Here is a 22898-nt window from a genome sequence, read left to right as displayed (position 1 = left end):
TTGAAAAAGTGGATTAACAAATGCCTGCATTTTCATGGTGGTGTTGACAAGGACATGATATTTTATGACAGCGTTTCTGATAAGCCTTTTTTGATCATTCCTTTAAAGTCAATAAGTACCTACCCTCTAATAACACAATAATCTCACAATCTTGTTTTACTGTGCCCACTGCTCTAATGCTTCCTTTGCACACATTATAGCATGTGACTCTAGGTTTTCTGACTTGCATGTTTTAACATATTTTGCCTGTCGTCACCAGAAAATCTTGTTAGCAATGTCATACTTAAAAGTAATACAATCTGCCCCATATAAGGTGATATGTAAGCCTGAACACAGCCCTTTGAGCAGAGAATTACTGACATAAGCAGAAACAGTAAACCCCGAGGCTGCTACTCACACTCTTTAATTGTGAAATATAAGTGGTTTTCAGTGTGTCATTGTAAGCTGAAACACATTTAAATTTTGATTGAGTTTTATTGATATTGCAGATACAGTTGCTTCAGGACCATTTGGTGTAAACTTAATCAAATCATTCAAAAAGCTACCTTTTACACCACCCATCTGAATTCTTACAAGTCAACCATGTATTTTATATATTCTGTCAATTTTTAATACGATTTCCATATGTACATAGTATTTATCTCAGGAGGGTCGCCTTTAATGTTGCCAGATTGGCTGTTTGCTAAAAACATTCAAGTGTAATGAAATCATGTCTCAAACACAAGTAAAAACTTCCAACATTTCTTTGGACTTGGACTCTATCCAAATGGCACAACTCCAAAATCTCCACTATTACATGTGCTAGGGAAATAATCAGATACAAAAATAATAATAAAATAAAATAATATGCAGAACATTTGGATTTGATAAATTATCTTAAATATGCTTTTAAAAACCTACATGTTCTATTTTGTTTCTGCTTTACATCCTTCCTACTGTATTGCAGCAAAAATGGCTCTAGTGCGCCTCGCAAAGCTCACAACAAACCACTTCCCCTCAATCAGACTTTTAAATGCCATTTAAAATCATATCAGATTAGTTTATTAACCCCTTTCAATTGTTTTACAGGGTGTTTTATTAGTTAACTGTTTTAACCTTCAGTAAGATAATGTTTATGGGTGCAAAACAATTGCTAACAAACAAAAACACAACACTCACAATTTCAGAATTTTATGCACTTTTACTGTCCTTCTCGGTTCTTATTCATTACAAACCAATGCAAAGGAACAGATTACGATTCTCTGTCCCCTTTTATGCTGTCACACATGACCTCTTGGTAAACAAGTGCAGCTGCCTTTACAATCTGCAGCTGCTATGTCTTTTCCCTTCCAGGTCAATACATTCTTGCAACGGAGTCTCACCTTTTTCTAGACTGACCAACTTCCCGACCCGGGGAATGTACTGTCGGGCCAGCCCGTCCAAAGAACTCTATTCTCGCTGCTTAGCGCCCTCACTGGTCGGGAGGGAGATTTACAACCAAGATTCATTGAATTTTTGTCACAGCGCTCTTCAAAGTAGTTTCTTAAACACACAGAATAGGGCCCAAAATAGGAAATAAACCTTGTCATGTTTTTTTCTTTCCATCTTTGTCCACGTTTTCTAGTTTATAATCAAAGCAATGCACTGGCACAGACTGCTAAACTTGAGTTACGGAGGCCAGGGTGTTTTTTTTTTTTAAAAAAACATGAATGGCAAATTGTGGACATTATAACAGCACTAAGAAAAAACAAACAAGATTACTTTTAGTGAGAAGGCTATAGGAAGTTTAAAAAAAAAATTAAAAAAAACACCAGCCCACATCTCTGCATTCCTCTGCATTTTCAAATAGCCTGTATACGTAGAAAGCCACACAACCCTATAGTAAGGAAACTCTATTATTGTCTCTCTTTCTTCTGAACCTGAATTGATTCTTTTTTTGCCATCTGAAAAAAATACTATGTATCTGGCGTTTATATTTTTACTATATATATGGTTTAGCAAGACAGATTATAAAACAATGAACCTAATAACAGTGGGATATAAGAAGAGGCCATATTAAAGAAAACACACATGTTTTAAACAGTTACACACAGGGTACTTGAAAAGACCACCCAAAGCCACCAGTCGCAAACCAGGAATAGGACTGTATTTATTAAAACAAATGTAGAATTCAACAAGGCACAATTTCACATATCTACAATTTTTAATTATACCGAAACACTCTTTATTTTTACACCCAACACTAAACCCATAATGTATGTTAGTGCTTATCCAAAATGGAGCCTTATGCTTACATAACCTTGTTTTTGGCATTGATAATAGTTATACTGAAAGTGAAAGACCTTGTTGTAATATTGTTCAGTCACTAAGCTATATTAGTGGTGGTAGATTATGCAACGCGTTACCCGGAAGCAGTTCAATTGAGGTCCACTAGTGCAGCTGTGATAGCCAAAGGATTACTGCAGATTACGGCTAGAGTAAGGATCTCCAAGGAAATCCTGACTGATCATGGAACTAACTTTCTGTCTGGCAAGTTTATAAAATACTAAAAATACGTTCCATCTGGACATCTGTTTATCATCCACAGAAAGATGGTTTGGTGAAACGTTTTTCAATCAATCAGGCAGAAGCTGAAACGTTTTGTGAACCAAGAGCAAAAACATTGGGCATCACTTCTTCCCTACCTCCTTTTTACAGTGAGAGAGGTGCTGCAAAGTTCAACAGGGTTCTCCCTCTTCGAGGTCTTGTATGGCCGACAGCCTCGCGGCATCCTCAATCTGCTGAGAGAGGGGTGGGAGGAGCACAAAGGCTCATCCAAAAATGTAGTGAAGCATGTGCTCCTACTTAGAGATCACCTAGATTTGGTCGGTCGTTTGGCCCAGGACAACCTCAGATCGTCTCAGCACCGGCAACAGCAGCATTACAAACAAAATGCACAAATTCAAACCTTTTGACCAGGAGACAAAGTAATGCTGCTGCTTTCCTCTTCAGAATCGAAACTATCTGCTAAATGTTAGGGCCACATGAAGTGATTCAGGATATAGGGAAGGTAAATTGTGAAATTAGACAGCTTGATCACCGTAATGAAAGAGGCATGTATCATGTAAATTTATTAAAGTCCTGGCAGGCAAGGGAGGCCTTATTTATAGCCCCAGGCAAAGTAGAGGATAATTTAGGCCCCTGTCCGGAGACCTCTAGCACTAGAGACATTTCGACATTGAAGGAACGGATAACTTCCTGATCAGCAACGAGAGCTACTTAAGTTAATTGAGGAGTTCAACGATTTTTTTTTCTGACTTGCCCGGTAGAACTAATCTTGTTGAGTATGCCATTATCTCTCCCCGCAGTGTCACAGTGTGAGAGAGGCCTTACCGGATCCCAGAAAGTTAATAAAGTGATGTTAGGAAAGAGGTATGGGCGATATTTGAGCTTGGGGTGATTGAGCCTTCCAGGAGCGAGTGGTACAGTCCAATTGTTTTAGTGGCCAAAAAGGACGGCACTAGCTGCATCTGCGTTGATTTCTGTAAGATAAATGCTATTGCCAAGTTCGATGCATTCTGGGCATTTGATACTATTAAGCAGAGACTCTGCCAGGTCCGCGTCCTCATCACTGCAGACTTCACTAAGAGATTCATCCTCCACACCGATGCATCGGATGTTGGTTTGTACCTCAGTAAAAAGATGCTCCCTCTGGAGCGCAACTACTCCGCAGTTGAAAAGGAGTGTTTGGCCATTAATGGGCTACTTACTGTTTATGATACTACCTGCTGGGACATTTACTGACCACGCCCCACTGAAGTGGTTAAGCACAATAAAGGACAGGAATGCCCGGATAACTCGGAGGTACCTAGCGTTGCAACCCTTCATGTACCACATGGTACAAATGTGGGGAAAGACCACCAAAATGCAGATTATTTTTCCCAGGAGGGGGGAGTAATGGGAAAAGTAGATTCAGCCGAGTGCTCCTTCAGCTCCACTCTGAGCGGTGGGATATGTGACAGAGATCAAATGATTCTTGGTATTAGATCTTCCTCCCGACCTGCGAGGGCGCTGTGTAAAGGGAACAGAGTACCTGGACTGAATGGCCTGACAGTTCTTTCCCAGGGTAAGGTGGAAATCGGCCGTCTAGAAAGGGGGCAAAGCTACGGTACACTAAATCATTGACCCGGAAGGGAAACGATGTGGGATCCGTTTATTGGAGGAGCTGGTGCACTTGTAACCAAGGAGTATTGGTTGACGGTATTTAAGGGGATGCAGTGATGTGATCTGTTCCTTTGTGAATGGTTAAAATTGCATGACCAAAAGGAGAACCTGTGTTGTGTTTGTTTTATTTGCCATTAATAACACTGTTTGTTGTTATTTAGAAGGCTAACATGATCCGGAGCTGTCGCCAAAGGCCAGCACTAAACCTGGATCAACACCACTGCACTTTGTTTTCACTAAAGAACTGTATTCATTACGAGCACTACAGCATGCACTGTGGACTGGTGTTTGTGTTGTGTATGTGTTACGTGTGGGTGAACTGAAACAGGACTGTTATTACGGATTACAAATAAGCAATACGCAGAGCTGTATTGCTTCATTAACATTGTTATTATTTACTGTTGTTTGCCATCAGGCCATTGGATAATAAATATTAAACCACCATTGCACCTGGATTATCGTTGTCTGTCTGATTATTGATAACCTGCACCTGCACACTGTTACCCACTTTGCCACAATTGCACAGTCAAACAAAAGCTCTCAAGTTGAGGAGATACTATATATAGAATTTTGATCCATATAAAGCTACTCTTTCCAAACCTGTTACTTGATAAAACAAGTTTGCTCCTTCTATGTTCTCAAGACTCACTTCTTGTGCTAAAATGAGATTTCTTATGTGAATATGATTACATGTAGTTATAAAAGATTGTGGTAAAGATCTTTATATCCCAATGTATTGCAATATACAGTCAATATGTTGTTGAATGTTAAATCTAGTTAAATAACCACACACCTAGACACAAGTGATTTTGTTGATTCATAAATGCCAATACTATTTCTAAAACATATACTTGCCAATTTAATACGTATAATTTGAAATATTACTCCCTCTTCATTACTCGAATCGTGAAATATCGAGGAAGCACTGTAAAGTGTTTCAGGGCTATAAAAGCTACCGTAAGCTCTTAAAATATTGTCTTTCCATGACATGAGTTTAAAATGTATTCCAGATCAAATTAATCTTCTTCTCCGAAGCTACTCGTTATAGGGGATTCTTTTCAAATGTTGTGTTCTAAAAGGATTCAAATTATATTTCCCTTGCTTATTAAAAACCTTGTTAATCCTTTATAAGTGATTCCATTATAAAATAGGTAAAGCTCTCCTGTGGAAGACCACAAAGCACAATGTCCTAAATTCATCATTCCATGTACCTTATATTTATAAAAGGAAAATCAAACTGATAGCTAATGTAACAAAACTGGTAACAAAACCTCAGTCCACATTTGATTTCTTGAGTTATTATTAACATTGTGTAAATTGCATATTTGTGAATTGCCGTGGATAACTCAGAACCACAGTTGTTGTCCTAACAGTGGCTAGCCTATATGAACAAACACCTAATGACTAAACTTCTCATTTTAACTTTTTAAATTACATCTATCCTCTTTAAATAGTGATACCAATTGTAAATAAATCAAATGTAGCAAAGTATAAACAACACATAATCACTTTAATTAATAGTGAAGCTGCCATGCATTAATACTCTAAATTGGAACCTGGGAAAACAAATGTCTCGCCTGGATTGAATCAGAATGATCCAACGTCAAACCTTGCTTATCTTCTGATAGGGAAATCAGCTGGTACAGTGCTAGCAGCTACAGAACGAGCCTGCAGATTTGGCGAGCGTGCTGGAGTACTGACAAATAGAGGGAGTTGGTCTCATTGCAAGAGGGAGGAGTGAAATAGCTGGAGGCTCCTCAGTAAACACAACGCGAGGCAGACAGGAGATAGGGGTGGAGGTAGAGCAGCATGGAGATTAGGGATAGAAGATATCTACGATGACAGCGTTGGGGGGGATTGTTTATTACTAAAACACAAACACAGCAGGCATGAACAGATTCAGAATAATAATATCACAAATATCCCAGAAAGCAACCATGATCCCGGTTTTCACTCGTGGTGTACTCTGGTAATAAAGAAGAATATAGCGAATGTTTTTTTTTTTTTTTTTTTTTTTTTTTTTCCACCTGGGACTCTGATTCTTATTATAACGTTACTTTTTATTAAATAAGTTGCTGAAGGCTGCGTTCGGCGATGTCTTTCACAGTCGTACCGGAGACAAGGAAGTTCACACGGGGTCTCGGCAAACCGGGAACCGCGGCCGAGCTCCGTCAGAGCGTTTCTGAGGTTGTCAGGACGTCCGTGTTCATAGTAAGTAAACTACTCACATTTCAATGTCAAACGCACGTTTTATTTTGTGGAGTGGAGCGCTCGCTCGGCCTTTGATTTGGGAAAAAATGTGGAAAAACGGCAGCCACTTGTTGCCCGCAGTTACAATGTGGCCTACAGGCATTGCGTTTAAAGGTAGGATCTTCTTAAAAACCAATATAAACCTACTGTGTTACTGAAACAGTTTTTAGTGTGTACTGTGTTACTGAAACAGTTTTTAGTGTGCCTTACCTGTACTGATTGGTTCTATTATTGTGTCGTGCAGTGTTGTTATTTAAAGTATGCATTTATCATACTTGTACATTGTGTAACTTGGGATGCGTTCACAGACGAATATTAAATTAGGAAAAAAAGGTAAACTGCGTTCCAGTTCCCTAGAAATCCACACAAATAGTATATATTTGTGAAGAACGTAACAGCATAGATCTGACCTATTTCACAACATGCGAGTGATTAATTTTGGGGCAGATCATCAATTCATATTCATCACTATCGGATTTCTGAGATTTGCAATTGGTATTTCATTAATTTCTACTGTAAGTTTTTTTGTATTAGTATTGCTATTAGAATTATTGTTCTTCAGTCAGTTGTCACAGTTCTGTACAATGCAGTATGATAATCCTGTTTGTTTCACAATTAAATGTCATACATTTGCATTTCAAATGTGTCCAATATTTTCAAAGCCCACATTGCCTGCTTAGATCTGATTTAGATAAAGTCTTGCATACTGCTCACTGTAGATGATGATTTAGCATATTAGTATGGCCATTGTTAACCTTTAACCTTCCAACATAAGAGATGCTGAGTAACTATTTAGGGTAGCCTATGTATCCTTAAACATGGCAGATGATGCACACCTTTACCTTTCATGTGTTTCATAAGTATTTAACATTTTTCAAGCATTAATAAACAATATTTTCTCATTTTCTTCGATCATTATCTGCAGTATAAGCTAGTGTGGCTGAAACACATTTCCTCGCTTTCTACAGTTATGGATTTTGACTGGTGAACAAAGTAACACCAACTGCAAAGCCACATTTATTTGATTGGAAACATGCAACACAAATAAATACTGTTTAGCCTGCGTATTTTTTGATACTGTCAGTCTTTATTTTACCTTTGCTTTGTGCAGTGCATTTTTATTTTAGCACTTGCATTTAAATGACAGTGATGTTTCTGTGCTTTTATTAGTACTTACAGTAGGTGCGTTCTTGGCAAGCCTTATTGAAAGTTAAGTTATGGTTTCATTGCAGTCCTGCCCGTGAAAGGGGCTCATTCCATACTGCTGAAGATGAGTTTCACTTGATAGGCTGGGGGCGGTGCTGCAGAGAGTGTGTTTGGGTGGATGCTACTTTACCCAAGCCCACACTTCCTTCAGCCTGCTCCTCCAGAGCGGCTTATTCCTCTTCCATGGTTATATTGGGTTACATGCTTCCTGGCTGTGTAAAAGACTGCGTGAAATTTACAGTCGAACAAGCATCAGTATGAGAATATTAAGCCTTTTGTTTAATTTTTAAACAATTTTTTAGAATGAATTTGTCATATTTTTTATTGTAGTTTGTATACATTGATGTATTTTTCTTCGACTATTTCACTTTTCCAATAGAATGTACAATTTATACAATACACTGTACATGTTGTCCATAATAATAACAATAATAATAATACAAAAACACATTAAATGACACTGTCAATACAATAGGGAGAATGGACCCCATAGGCAACAAGAACAGGACTGCTTTCATGTCTGCAGGGTATTTCAATTGTGTGACTCTTGAAACATCATTGTGCATTATGGAAGCATCTGCGAGTGGAGCACCTACATCATTCTTCTCAAAGTATGTCAGCTCAGTCTTGGAAATTTAAACTGAAACCGACATACTTTAGGAAGATGCAGCTTTTATATATTACAGCATATGCAGTATTTCAGGGATTCAGATTTGCACCAAATATGCAAGTTCGTGATTTGTTTCAACTCTTTTTAAGTGTATGGATCAATGCACACATTTTAATTTAGTCGTTGCCAACTATTTTTATTTTCTCCCAGTTTGAAATGGCCAATTATTATTTAGGCTCAGCTCACTGCTACCACCCCTGCGCTGACTCGGGAGCAGCTAACAGGCAAGCCCGCAGGCACCCGGCCAGACTACAGGGTTCGCTGGTGCACGGTGAGCCATGGACACCCTGGCCCGACCTAGACCCACACCCCCCACCGGCGACGCTCATCCTGCACTCACGCAGAGAGCCTTTACTAGATGTGCCACTCGGGAGCCCAACCCATTTTTTTTTTGTTTTAACCAGCACATGTTAGTGGCTACTGTATAGAAAATACCCATAAACTATTATTTATGTACGCTATTGCTGTGATGCAAAATGTAATTCTTTACGGCTTCTTCAGAAATCAATGCTGGTCAGAATGAAATGTTCCCAGAAGGCTGTGCCAGCAAAACATTAATAATATGTATTGCATATGAGAACACCTGGCTGAATATTCTAGGGACTCTTAAGAGTAAGAGCGAGCAGGGCGAGGAACAGACTCCTCCAGAAAGATGCTGCTGAAGTATAGTGCAGTGTTGTTTGTCTATAGTGTTGTGACTTTAAACATGTTCTATATATTGTTAACCATATATTTCTATATGCAGCTACTGCCTACCTCTAATTCTCATAGTTTAACACACAGTGAAGTAACTGGCAATAGGTTGAATACCTTAACAGTGATTCAAACCCAGCCTCTTCTGGATTTATAGAAACTTCTTTGTGATGAAGGGGAACAAAGGAAGATATTCTGGTCTTGGGGATAGCACCAGCCCTGGATTTCTTATAACAGCATAACCTACAAAGCAGTTGTAGCAAAAATGTCTATTCTATAGTGACATACATTGCAGTAAACATTTACTGACTAACATCATTGAATTTAAGGTGTCTGCAATGCCTAGGGCTGAGACGGAGTATAGGCTTGGTTCAGTGCACTGTACTTGCACACTGGCTGAACCACGACCACAGACACACATACCACACCTTTTTATTATTTTTCACACCAGCATGTAGTGACTGCATTACATCACAGGTTTGGAAGAATCCCATTCTTGTCTAGGACAAGTTAAACCATTCACTGATGTTAAATTTTTGTTAACTACATCTCATCTACAGTAATCCTTTACAGGAATGGTCAGGCTTACAGCTTCACTGTTATGGCAGAAGTGTTTCAAGCACATAAAATACTTGGTTTACGGAAATTCAAAATTCTTAAATTAATTTTAAATGGTTTCAAAAATTGCTGATCAGTGCTTAAAAAGAAGTGACACATTATTCCAAGAAGAGGACGAAGTCTTACTCCCAGTATATATTTCTACTTTACATGGTTGCTGAACATTTTAATGTAAGAAAAAACAAACATATCGGCACCTTTTAAGCATTAATTAAATAAACTGTACAGCTGTATCTCAGCGTAGGCGGTGTATTGGCTACCTTAGAAAAGTATGTGGTTTGTCTTGCAGTTTATGCAGCATAGCTGTGCTCATTTTTGCAATACAGAGAAAAAATGCTTCCACACAATAAATATTTAATGACGTCCACCACTAGCAGGTCTTTTTGTTCATTGTTTTAATACAAAGAAGTAAGTGAACTGAACAGGGTATACAGCGCTACTCCAGTTCTCTGTTTTTACCAGATACCGTGACTGCCTGCTACAGTTGTGGGTTCTTTGTCATGGTCTTAATAATGGAATTAACATTACCATTGAACAGGGTGTTTAGTTATGATTTCCATTATTTATTTATTTCATTTATGTAGGACCTTACATCATAGACCCCAAGGTGCGTTACAGAAAACATAATGCACACAGCATAATAAAACATTAAAATAGCATAAAAAAGATTATACTAAAAAGTATATAAAAGTAAATACATTTCCAATCATGTATATTTAAAAAAAAGACAAAAAAAAACCCAGTAATAAATAAAAAGGCCTGTTTATATAAATACGTCTTCAATCTTGACTTAAAAGCAACAAATTACTTTGCATAGTATACTTTACTACAGTATTGTATAGTATTAGTCTTTTGATTGTTGGTTTTGTGTGCATATTTTACACATGGATTTTATCAATGCAGTGCATGACTGCTGTGTAATCTGTTACTAAATGATGTTTGAGCCTGTTTATCAATCCTATATGATGTTTTTTGCATGTTATCAAAATGGTTTGCAGTTAAAATAAATGTTTACCATTATCGTATAACAATAGGTGAAATTCTGATATTCTGAAATACTTAAAGCGTACAGGACCTTTTTTATTTTATTGTGTTACATGTTCCCATGTGTTGCTACAACTGTAAATCCATCTGTTACATGTGTGAGCAGGAGGATGATGGGGAATGTAGTTCTGAGAGGTCCATACAGGTACATGTGAAGCCATCTTGAGGCAGGGAATGCAATTTAAAAGTTTTACAAAGTGGTCAAAATGTGAATAAAAACCAATACACACACCTTACCTAAACAGTTTTAGCAACACATGGGAACGTGTAACACAATAAAATAAAAAGGCCCTTATGTACCCTTTAAACATCTTACACTTGCAGGTGACATCAGTCACATCTTTCTTATTCACATTTCTGTTTTTTAAGTGTTGTGTTTAAAATAAAATAGACACTTGCAAATTATGAAGCTGAGTTTAAATGCAAAGTACTTGACAATACTTTTAGAAAGTTACTGTAATGCCTGCTTCTTGAAATGTGGATTGCAAAAAAGAAGACTGTGACAGCAGCTAATTAAAATGAATGGGAACCTCTTTTCTGGCACCAGAGTAATTCTACCTAGTTGTATAAGTACTATACACAGATTTTGGGATTGTGGAGTCGTCATTAACGTTTGATAACTTACATGGATTCAAACTAAGTTTATTCACAAAAATGACATTCGCCAAAACCAAGTAGCAGTGGTGAGCGTGATGTGGGAAAGCTACAGTAGCATAGAACCTGCCCGGAACCAGGCTTCTGTTATAGCCCATCACCTTATTACAGTGTTTATATTAATGTAAAAAGCTTCACTTGCTTTTATTGAAATTTTGTTTAAGGAACACACATTCCTCAGTGTGACAGGTGTGTGGCTGGTAACAGGAATTTCCCTTTTCTTGCATTCATTATCTTGTTTCTGCTGCTGTTTTGTCAGCTGAGCTGCACAACAAGATGAGGCGTAGCAGAAGATATTCAGCTATTGTCTGAATTTTGGAAATTCCAGTTCTAATAGCCAATCAGTGTTCTAAAATGGTATTTTTACATCTCTCAGCAGATCTTGGTGCACCAATGAAAGAAATCTTGTGAATTAACTTTCTGTGGAGAAATTAATAATGGATGAGATGCTGGAATGAAACCTGGTGTGCTAGCCACCACTTTCCATCTAAGAAGCCTGTTGTGTGTTTGCTGTGCAGTTAGAGAGAGACAGTGCGTACGTACAGTACAGTAGCTTTACAGTCCGGAGTAAACCCTGGGTGACCTCTTAAGCTTCTTGCACTGCTGGGATTTATTTTATTCTTTTCTTTTTTCCACTTACAGCACAGTTATGGTGATAAATGTTGCTAACAACAAAAATGATTGTTATAATTTGCAGATGGCTTCCTGCTTTTTTGTAGTAGAACATCCCTTTGGCAACTAGACACTGTTCAGAACACAGATGACGTAAAGAACCCTTATTTATTGGTGCCAAGCAGTGTGAACAATAGACACTTAGCGTACAGCACTGTAGTTATGCTTGTACACATTCTGGCTTTTCCAGCAAGGCAGTGGATTCTCACTACCCCGATGTTCCATTTTAGTTTACAGTCAACATTCAAGAAAGCACCTGGAGCTTGTTTCCTAATCAAAAAAAAAAACAAGGATCCTTTTAACAATAGTACCTTGCTGGTAAGGTATAATGTATTCCAAGTTACAGGCCTGCCTCTGTTTTCTTGTTTGACTTTTATGTACTTGAACTGGGATAAGCACTGAGACTGGAAAGTCCTTAAATGGGGGTTGTCCCCACAGCAGCCATTGATTCTAATGTTGTTTTTCCTCTAAGACTAGTTACTGTAAATCCATCATGCAATGGCCCTGGGCCAATATGAATGGCCGATTTGCATACTTTTCTTTGCATACTTCTCGGGCTCATAAAAGTTAATTGTCAGCCCATTGTAGCAGGAACAAGTTGATTTCAAAAACAAACATTTCTACCTCGTTCATTCACAATTTCAAGATATTGCATCCGTTATTTAGCATCGGTAAGAAGCACATGTGGTGTGAGAGTGTGTCACTTTAACACTGTTTGCTTATGAGCCATCTCAAACCTTAAGGTTCCTATTATATAGCTGTTGTACATTGAACAGAACATGGAAATAAAAACCTGCAGCTCCCAAAGCAATGCACATGCCCTGTTTGTGCACACGATTGTATGAATTAGTAATACGGTGGCGCTTCTTTAAATGTGTTTACTGTAAGCAGCCTTTGGAAAAAAGTCCTTTCATAGTCTTTTTAGAAAAACAATGATGCTTTATTTTACAACTGTCACAACCTCACGTACAGTACAGATATACAACACGTACCAGGCAACTTTATTTCTTAGACTCCTTAAAGGGGGGAGTCTTGCTATAAAAATATTTACACAAGAGATACCTGCTGAGACGAGTCTCACTGACAGAAATCATCTTTATATTAAAAGCAGCAACGTGGCCAAATTTAAACTGTCCTTAACAATCTGACAGTTTACTATAAAGGGGCATAAATAGGAATACATAATTGCATTTGCTATCTAGATCTCTCTCCTTGCATAAGGATAATAGGAAAATGCCTGTCACGGAACTAGTTGGAACCACACCTTTACTGCTGTTCTGTCTCTTTGTGTTTTCAGCAGTAATGCAGATGCCAACTGTACCCTTGGCAACAACATGTTCTATTTGCAGCTGAACATAAGCTCATCTGCAAATTCTTGTTCGTGCCTCATCTTTGTGTAAAATAGGCTTCTGTTTGTGGAAACAAAATGTACATGTAAACAGACTCCTGTTCTCATGTGGCAGTCTAGATAGCATGGACTTCCTGTGATTGTAAAAGCAATGAAGTTACTGACTGTCCCAGAAAAGCCACTAATGGCGTCTGATATTCCTGATGGAAGCATAATGTATTGGGACAGGGAAAGGGGTTACAAAAACAAAATAATGTAAGCCTTGGAAAGGGAAAAAACAGATTGCATGTTTTCCTGTTGGTGAGCGCTAGGTAATGTTTTTGGAACACACTTGTGGTTGCATTTTGGCACTTTGTGCTACCTTTAGAAGTGGGTGGTACAAAGTGGGAAACAGTTTTATGGGAATTTCTGAAATAATTTGAACTGTGATTATATTGCAAGTGCACAGTTTAATACCATTGCGCAAAGGAAAAATACACTTTTCCCAATTGTTTGTGCAATTAGGTCAAACTGCAGTGGTATACCACAGGGCCAAAAAAATTCACTGACAAACAACGAATGGGCTGAAATAAGTGTGAGAACAGATCTAAGAGAAGTGTTTTACTTGGCAAGACAAAAAAGGTGCATCATGTGAATCAAATCAACCTGTTTAAAAAGCCATACATAATTGTCAGATTGCTGGTAAAAACACATACTGTGCATTGTATTGCACAGCATGTAGGAAATGCAAACATTTTGAGTCAGCTGTGCCGCGTAACGTCACCCCTTTTTAAATGAGTTTGTATCCTGTGTTTCAATATTTGCTGCATCAGGAGCTACCACACATTCCCTGCTGTGCTTTCTTCCCAGCTGTGCTAAGTTGTTTTAGAAGAGGTCTTGTCACATTGAATGAACCAAAATGTTTTCCACCGTGTTGGTAAGTTGTAGTGTTTTGAAACTTTGGTTGGTTAAGTTCTCTTAGTAAACTCAATTAGTTTTCATCCCATAAACTAACGGGAGAGTGTGTGTTTGTTTTCTGATCGCTGTTTTAGTGAAGAGAACACATATTTCTGAAATACTGATTTGCAGCTGAAAGCCTTGTATTCAACGACCCTGTAAAGGGGTCTTTTCAAAATAAATTGCTGTGAAATAGTGCTTTAGTTGTGCATGTTCTATCGTCTCCTAATGCAGGCTAAAAAGACCAGCACCGTGTCTTGCAGTTGTTCTGGAGAAAGTATTGTGCATTTTGCATGAAAGCGTTTTGCAGTGTTTATGGATTTGTTCATTGAAAATCCATTTAACCTTCCCCAAAGGCCATGAAGAGAGAAAGCAGCACCTCTCCATTAATGACCAGATTAAATATGAGCTGGTCCTTGTTAGTTTATTCATTTACCTGACCCCCCCCCCCCCCCCCCCATGTTTTAAATGCATCTCAGATTCGAACCGAAACTTAAGTTTCAGAGAATTACAATGTTTGTGAGCTACAGTATTTCGACATGGCTGATGGAGCCAAATAAGCTGGAACAGTTACTTATTTGTAAAACGCGACAAATTGAACTAAACTCAAAACTGCCCCTCTTGCCTGCATTTCTGAGATGTTTACACTTTTGATGCTGTTGTTATCAGTGTGAGCTAGTACATGTGTTTTTTTTATGCAGCAGTCTTTCATGAGACATGCTTTTTTTGACTTGATTGACTGGTTTCACCAGACTGCAGTATTGAATGCACATAGTTGTAAATATTTTAGGTTAATGCGAAACAAGAACAAAATATTGCTGTCCTATCATTGTTTTATAAAAAAAAGTGAAGATCCTCTACATAGCTCTTTTTAAACAACTGCACATCCCCTATCCACTATCCCTGTATAGAAACAGAGGGAGAGAACAGAAAAGAATGCCCTGGGATCACTGTAGCTCATGGGTATCAGTATCTGGATCAAATGCCATTCAGTAACCTGTAACCAGCCTCTTTCTCTGCTTCATGTGTGGCTACAATGACATCCTGTTGAAGAGAGGATTTTGATTGTTCTGGGATAGTTGGTTGATTTACTGTAAAATTACTATTACTGGATTTTCCCATACAATTTCCCATTAATTTATTTTGAAGGCAAAAGCTATTTTTGTTGGGTCCCGTATGTCAAGCTTAATTTGCTGTTGAACCACTTAAATCCAGTAATTATGATGCAGTATGAAAAACAGCACAAGGACATGGCGAATGCGGTTAATTTGGGTGGTTACAGGTGATCAGTGTACCACTGTGCGACACACAATACTCTTTAGCATATCATTTTTATACATCAGCATTAAGTACAGTTAGCTGGTGGAGTGCTGTATGAAACAAAGGTGTGGCAGAAGAAAGTGCGCTAGAACTTGATTGTGGCATGATGTGCCACTAGAGCCTGTGTGTTGACAACTTCACTCTGATGGTAAGGGCCAAAGTTAGTCAGATTTATATTGGGCAGAGCTGGCCCAAATTAGGCCTGATTGTTAACCAAAGTATTCAAACAGCTGACGCTAATTATCTCTTTTAATTGGGTTGAGTTAACTGGGGGGGGGGGGGGGGGGGGGGGCAATAACTTTTTCACATCTGAAGATTGCATGTTTGATTACCTTGTACACCAAACAAATGAAAGAAGCACTAAACTTTGGTGTAATTTTTTCTCTGACTCTCACTATATACTACTACAGCCCACAAAAAGATCTGACCAAATTCAATGTGAAAAATGCAGAAAATTAGACAGGGAGCAAATACTTTTTCACGGCACTTTAGTTCACATTTTGTGCCTGAATTCAGTTCGGCACACTGGTGGAGCATCAGTTTGAAATGGCGGTTAGTGATCTTACCTTTTATGAGAAAGGGGTGTTCTATTTTGTTTGGCCTATCCAAAAAGCAATTATAGCCTTTCTGAATTAAACACTTCAGAGGATGTTTTACAGGCCATTAAGAGACAAAAAACAGAAGGTCATGTACTAAACCAAGTCTACCTTAACGATTGTCGACCCAGAGTGTTTGTCTCGTTGGTTGGCTAAATGAAACTCCCAGATGTGTTGGCAACCTTTTTTCCCCCACTTTAGTCCTCCTTGTGGCTTTTCAAATTTGATTTCCGGTATTACAGTGTAGTGAGTGGACCACTCTTTGCCATAACAACCTGGCCTGTTTTTTTCATTGTTTAATTAGTCAAGTGGTTTGACTGTTCAGCTCCTTTTACAGTAGCCCTGCATATAGGAAACACTGACTGGAAACCACATTTCCTCTCGTATGTAGAAATATTTCAAGGTTCCAACCCGAAGAACAACCATCTCCCAATTGGAATCGGTTTCTTGAAGAATAGAATGCATTGATCATGTTGCTTTGAAACATGACACCTCTCACAGAAACTTGTTTTCTTGTGTTAAACACAGCAGTGAATAATCTGTAAAATGTAATGGTGCCAGTCCTAAAGAGTTTCACATTGATTGTACTGTTCAGTACTTAATGTTGAGCAGGAGTTTTTTTTGTTGTTGTTTTTTTTTGTATCGAACTGGCCATGAGGAGTGAGTTCTTGAGGATAATAAACTAAAATTATAACATTTTGGACTGCAGTCTGGGAACTCCTTGTGAAGTATTTAACAAAAAAAAAGGCAAACATTTAACAAAAAAACTATTGTCAGGAAGCTTCATTTAGACTACTACTTGAAGTTAGTTAAACTTTGGGATCAGGTCCATTTCACAGAAAAAAAAAACACTAAATAAATGTTCAGTAGAAATAAAAAATAGTATTGTTTTAAACATAAAACCTTACAGTGAGAGGTTGGCTGTTTCCACCTGCTGCACAGTCAATGTCTGTGTAAATGAATGGATCTAATATCCGGTTGCAGTTGATGGGGTTAATTCGAATAATTGAGGCATCCATCCATGTAAGTTACACAATAAAAACTCTGAAGAAGTCTCTGATGAAGAATTTGTGATTTAGAGTAAGTAGGATTTGCTGGGCGAGTTGACTGTGATTGAATGGCTGTGCTTTTTGAATAGACTGAAATACCTTTTAAAATGACATATTTTGCTGTGATTTCATATTGCATATTAATTCTGCAACGTAGCAGGCCCTAACTGTGGATGTCAGCATCATACAGAGAGCCCTAACTGTTGTTCAAATAGACTGCCAGCATACAACTGAAAATGTCCCACCTCCAGTTTTTCAGTACCAGGCAACATGCTTTAAATACTTTCTCTGTCTGAAAAAAATGTAATTTGACTCGAAGGCTGTAATCTGCTCAAGAGATCAAGGTGCACAGGGCAGTTCTAGTTAGTTGTCCTGAGAATTGAACCAACAATTGTACCAACATTCCAGATAGTGTCGGGGAAGGTTTGGACCATGCTTTTACTGAGTTCTGTTTGTAAATGTACTTTAAAAAAAACTTTTGTGAAATTGTATTTTTTTTTCTGGGTGCTCTCTACTCAGTTATATTTAAGTTATTAAATGAAAACAGCCGGTATGTATGAATGGTAAACTGCTTTAAAGTAATTTCCCCACCAAGCATGTCACTTCACTATACAGGTCTCAAATGTGCAGACATGTACGGTACATATTTGTTTAAAACATAATATCTGGTATTACAGTAAGTTAAAGAAATCACTGGTTACAGACTGTGTAGTTCTGGCTGTTCCCCAGACATTCAGGCTTCAGAAAAAGCTCTCCGCACCACTGGGAGTTATCTGTCTGTAGTGGCCTGATGCCAACTTTTAATTACACAGTACAGCACTCCTCATAAACAAGAACGAGGTGCAGTGCCTAAGCCTGGGATTAAACCATAGAGGGGGTCTTCTTGCTTGCCTTCTCTGCTGTACTTTCCTGATTTCTTATTCATTTTTTTTATAATCCTTTGTTTATTTGTTTTTCTTTGCCATGGACAAAAGCTGTTTTGAGTAATACTCTTTTCAGCTTTATCGGAAAGGAGGAGTCAGTTTTGTAGTGACAAGCCTCCAATACAGAAAAGGATTACAAAGTCTCAATTGTTTTGATGCATGCACTGGGCTGAAAGCTTGTCTGGGCAGCTCAGCCAAAAAACAGTCCTGCAGCATTATATTTATTTCCAGCGGATGATGTAGATATCTTCTCCAGTTGTAATCTCATAAGCAGCTACTTTGAATATTTACATACAGTAGGCTGACCTTTGAGATTTTAACAGCAATACAAACGTATGCCGTGTGAAAGAGTTTGTCTTGTTCCTTCTATTGGAGAAAGTGCTTATCATTTATGGTTGTTTGTTGTATTACATAATACAGAATAAGTAATTGGTTCTTCATACCGCTTTTGTGCTTAACGACCTCAAGGCAGATTGAGGGATACAGTCATATCCGCTGTCTGCCTTTGTGGCAGAGCAAGAACCCTGCCTGTAAATAAAGTGTGGGTGTTTTATGTATTTTGGTACTGGTTGGCAGGGATGGGGTTAATTCCTGTCCCTGCCAAAAACATGTGAGAATGTGGCTGCTCCCGAGAGAGAGAGGGAGGCTCCTTTGTTCATATTGAAACTCACTGTGATAGTTTGAGACTTGGGTGAGGAGTTTCTGTTTAGTATTTGTTGTGCATGGTTGTTTTGTTTAACCTTTTTATTTTGGCTCTGTGAGCTGTATTTTTTGTTTATCATATTTTATTTATAAAATAAAATACTTGCAGCGCTTAAGTCCTGAGTCTTCTTTCTGCCTCCTGACCATCATAGTCACCCGGCCACCCTGGCACAGCCCTTTATCGCAAAGACATGGCCTTGTTAAAAATAAGGGTGAACTAACCAGTGGGTTAAAGGACATGAACATGGTTCATTCAGGTTTGCACTGGCAAGATGGAACTTACTTCAGTTGTAAATAACAAAAAACCGTGGACTGTGGCTTGCTTCTGAAGAATGCAGTGAAATTAGCACAAAGGAAATTATAATAGTATTATAGCTAGTGTTATTGCCAACACACACTTAATTAAAGTAATTTAGCTTTATTTATTTTGTTATTCATTTGTCTATTTGAATTAGTGTATTTGTAGTTTAAGCTGAAAAGAGAAGATACTTACTTGCAACAGGTATTGTGAAAGCCTAACTCGGAGGGTGGCATTTTCTATACCGCCATAGTGGGTACCTTCCAAATATCCTTGTACTGTATTCCTGACACTGCCGGAGAATGACTCTGGATAATTATTTTTACAGTTTGTCTCCACTAGAGGGCACTGTGATTAAACAGGTGAATTGTAAAAATGATACATCTCAGCACACAAGGAGAAGTCAAGTGCATCCATTTCGAATTAGACAAAATTGCAGTACATTTCAAAGAGCATTTGAATGATATAAGTAAACGGATTGTGTTTATAGTAGTCTTCGTGTGGATTTTTTTTTTTTTTTTATTCATTTTTTATTTATTGTGTCTTTGTGTAAACCTGGGGGCACTTTGTCCACATAGAAGCAGTTATCCTTGGGGGGGGGGGGGGACATCATTCATTCCTGGAAAACTGTTCATGTCTGACAATTCCTATCTAATTGTTCTCTGACATGTTTTGTATGTCTAAACTTGATAAACAAAAAAAACAGGAGCCCATTTCCTGCAATGTAAGTTATATATTTTTTGTTTTCAATTAATCATGTTGTGTATTTCTTGTTTTTCTACACTACATGACATGACTCTGGTTGGGGTTCAAAGTAAACAAGAATAATCCTACTTCATTTAGTTTGCTGAAACACCACAGAACTATAAAGAAGCCTTGTCATAATGACCACGACAACTAGAATCATTGTGGGTTTGCTTCTTTATTGTCACAGAACTAGACATGTGCCGTCTCCTTAAATTATTAGACTCGTTTGCATCTAAAGACCTCTGTGCCACGGCACCCATTTATAATACCATTTGATAGTGGTGCAATCGGCAACCTAATTTATTCTTATATATTTTTTTTATTTTTTTTGTAGTCGTTGACAATTATTTTTTATTATTTTCTCTCAATTTGATATGTCCAATAATTTTTTTAGGTTCAGCTCACCGCTTCCACCCCTGCGTTGACTCTGGAGCGGTATTGACGAACACACGCTGTCCTCCGAAGCGTGTGCCGTCAGACGACTGATTTTTTTCACTCTGCTGTCTCGCCATACAGCCACCCAGGAGTTAGTGTCGGAGGACGACGCAGCTTATAGGCAAGCCCACAGGCACCCGGCCAGACTACAGAGGTTGCTGGAGCGCAGGGAACACCCTGGCTGACGTAAACCCCCCCACCCGGGCAACGCTCTGCCAATTGTGCGCCCTGGGAGCTCCTGTCTACGAACCGGCAACTTCCAGGCTGTAGGGCGCATCCTGCACTCCATGTGGAGTGCATTTTACTGGATACGCCACTTGGGAGCCTCCTAATTTCTTATTCTATTATCGTATAGGCATTTAGCAACGATAATGCATTGACGTTTTAGTCAAAGCAAAATGTTTTTAATTAATCTCACAAATCCTGACAAATTTAATTACCGTACTAAATTCAGCTTTTTTATATAATATTGCCATATAATCCAAAACATACTTTGAAACAAAATAAGGTAGATTTAATATTGGCATTCTTTTGAAATGATTACACATAACATCAAATGTGTATGCTGTGTTCGTGTCACATTTTAGTGCAAAGTTACGCATAGACACACCAGTGAAGCAACTCAACTCGCTTTACACAGGGTATATCCAACGCGAATGTAGAGGCCTAAAGTGTGTATCCTAGCAACGCACAGACGTTGTTTATCTACCATAATAGCACTAAAAGAAGCGCACTCTCACACACTTGAGGTTTTAACACAAACCAGCAACAGGAGACTTCAAACTGGGTTCTAATTTGATGCATCGATTCACCAATATGTAATCGAAGCTCAGGAAATTTAAGGACAGATTATCAATAATCAATGCATCAGTTCATTGTTGCACCACTACCATTTTAACTGTCCTAGTAGGACCAGAATTCAATTTTATTTAGTTATATAGTGCCTTTCATACCACAGTAACTCAAAGCACTTTACATGTTGGTTAAAACGGAATTCTTTGAAGTGCACTAGAAAATTGTATGAGGCTAATCTCTGGAAAGTGTGGGCCAGGAGGTTGTAGGTTTACTGTAAATACTGATTAGCCATCTCTCCTCAGCAAGATCACAAGACTGCTTACTGTATAAAGGGGGAAGTCAGCTGGGGTTTGAGATCCTGCCTGGGATCTTCTTTTGCTGCATTGACAGAGGGAGGGAGTCGTGCATGGTGTTACACTTACAGAGAATGGCAAACAGGTTCAGAGATTCTTTCATGTTGTATGTTCTTTTATGCATTCAAACAACAGTAGAAACATACTGTAAGTTTAAATAAGCAGGGCCAATGAATAAGAACAGCTTAGGCTCACTGAGCACACAGCAATATGGTATGAAGCTTGATTCCACCAGCAGCTAATGGTTGCAACCAAATTAATGTTGTTGGAGGGTAGAGACATATTCTACTGTAACTGTCTCTTTTAGATGCTAATTAATTCAACACATTCAGGAATTTTTAATGAGAGACTTTTCCTTAAATTTATTCTACCGGCATATTATTTTGCGCTGTTTGCACCGACTGTACTGCTAGTGATACTAGTCTCTTCTTGGCTGCTACTGTACCGTGGTGTGGGAATCTACTGTGTAAACTTGGTGCAGTATGTGCTGTCCTGCTTAATCACTCTATTCCCCTACTTGGATTTGCCTGCCATCTGTCCTCGCACTGCACTACACAGCATAGATTCAGCCACATCACGAGTTTGCAGGGATGCTGTGGACTGCTCTTTTTGAATTCAGAGATGCTCCGCTTGGTCGCAGTAGATCACCCAGTGTGGCCACCTGCTTTCAATTTTTGACTTTCCTATGCCCCTGACCTACTGCCCTACATGGTGCTGGTGTCTGAGGTACCAAGGCCCTGCCTCCACCTGCTCAACAGATCAGCTCCCCTTGCTGTTTTATCACCACATTTTTGACCCAGTTTTTCCTTTTTCTACTATATTTCTGTTTCATAGGGGCCTTTACTGTAACTGCACGGTGGCCTGTGCAGTTTCTTAGGAAGATATCTTTTTAAAAAGTTTACTTTGAGTCACTGTTTGTGGAATGTATCAGCATTTGCTTTGTTTTGTACAGATGTTACCTAGCATTGCACTTCAGTCTTACCCAGATGGATTGGGAAGACTTCCACCTGGACCACACTAAAAATGGCATGTTTCATCTAGGCTGCGCCATCCTGGTTAAATATTATCAGAAATTAAATTAAAACTGGTTAAACATTATAAAAAGTGGCACCTGAACACTAGTCCTGAAACATGCTCACTGCGTGACCTCACTGGACAGGTCACTATGTATTGTACAAGACTCTTGCCACTATATGAGAGTTGATGGGTTTTTATTTGAAAGGAATATGTTTCAAACACCTTTTTTTTTTTTTTTGTCTTTTGGTTTAAAATCTCCTGCTTACTCTAATCCCAGTCTGTCTGCTCCTCTGCAGCAGCTATGAAACCACATGATGGTGGTTTAACTCTCTTTTAATGAACTGTCACTTTGACCCTGGGTTTCCAACGGTCAGCAGTCTCACTCCAGGC

General features: G+C 38.5%; 1 protein-coding gene across 4 annotated transcripts in view; it reads left to right on the top strand.

Moving 5' to 3' along the window:
- The first annotated feature begins 5942 nt into the window (after nt 1-5942).
- The window catches only part of LOC121328165 (dedicator of cytokinesis protein 9-like), a 110113-nt gene continuing 93157 nt past the window's right edge, over nt 5943-22898 (top strand). For 3 of the 4 annotated variants that reach the window (XM_041272714.1, XM_041272709.1, XM_041272703.1), the window contains exon 1: nt 5943-6393. In XM_041272714.1, coding sequence (XP_041128648.1) covers nt 6277-6393 — 117 coding nt within the window. In that variant the 5' untranslated portion in view covers nt 5943-6276. The remainder of the gene's footprint in view (nt 6394-22898) is intronic. The other variant, XM_041272712.1, reaches the window with a different exon arrangement.

This window comes from Polyodon spathula, chromosome 15 (genome assembly GCF_017654505.1).
Source record: "Polyodon spathula isolate WHYD16114869_AA chromosome 15, ASM1765450v1, whole genome shotgun sequence".
Taxonomy (NCBI): domain Eukaryota; kingdom Metazoa; phylum Chordata; class Actinopteri; order Acipenseriformes; family Polyodontidae; genus Polyodon; species Polyodon spathula.
This window is presented reverse-complemented; position numbering and strand designations above follow the sequence as displayed.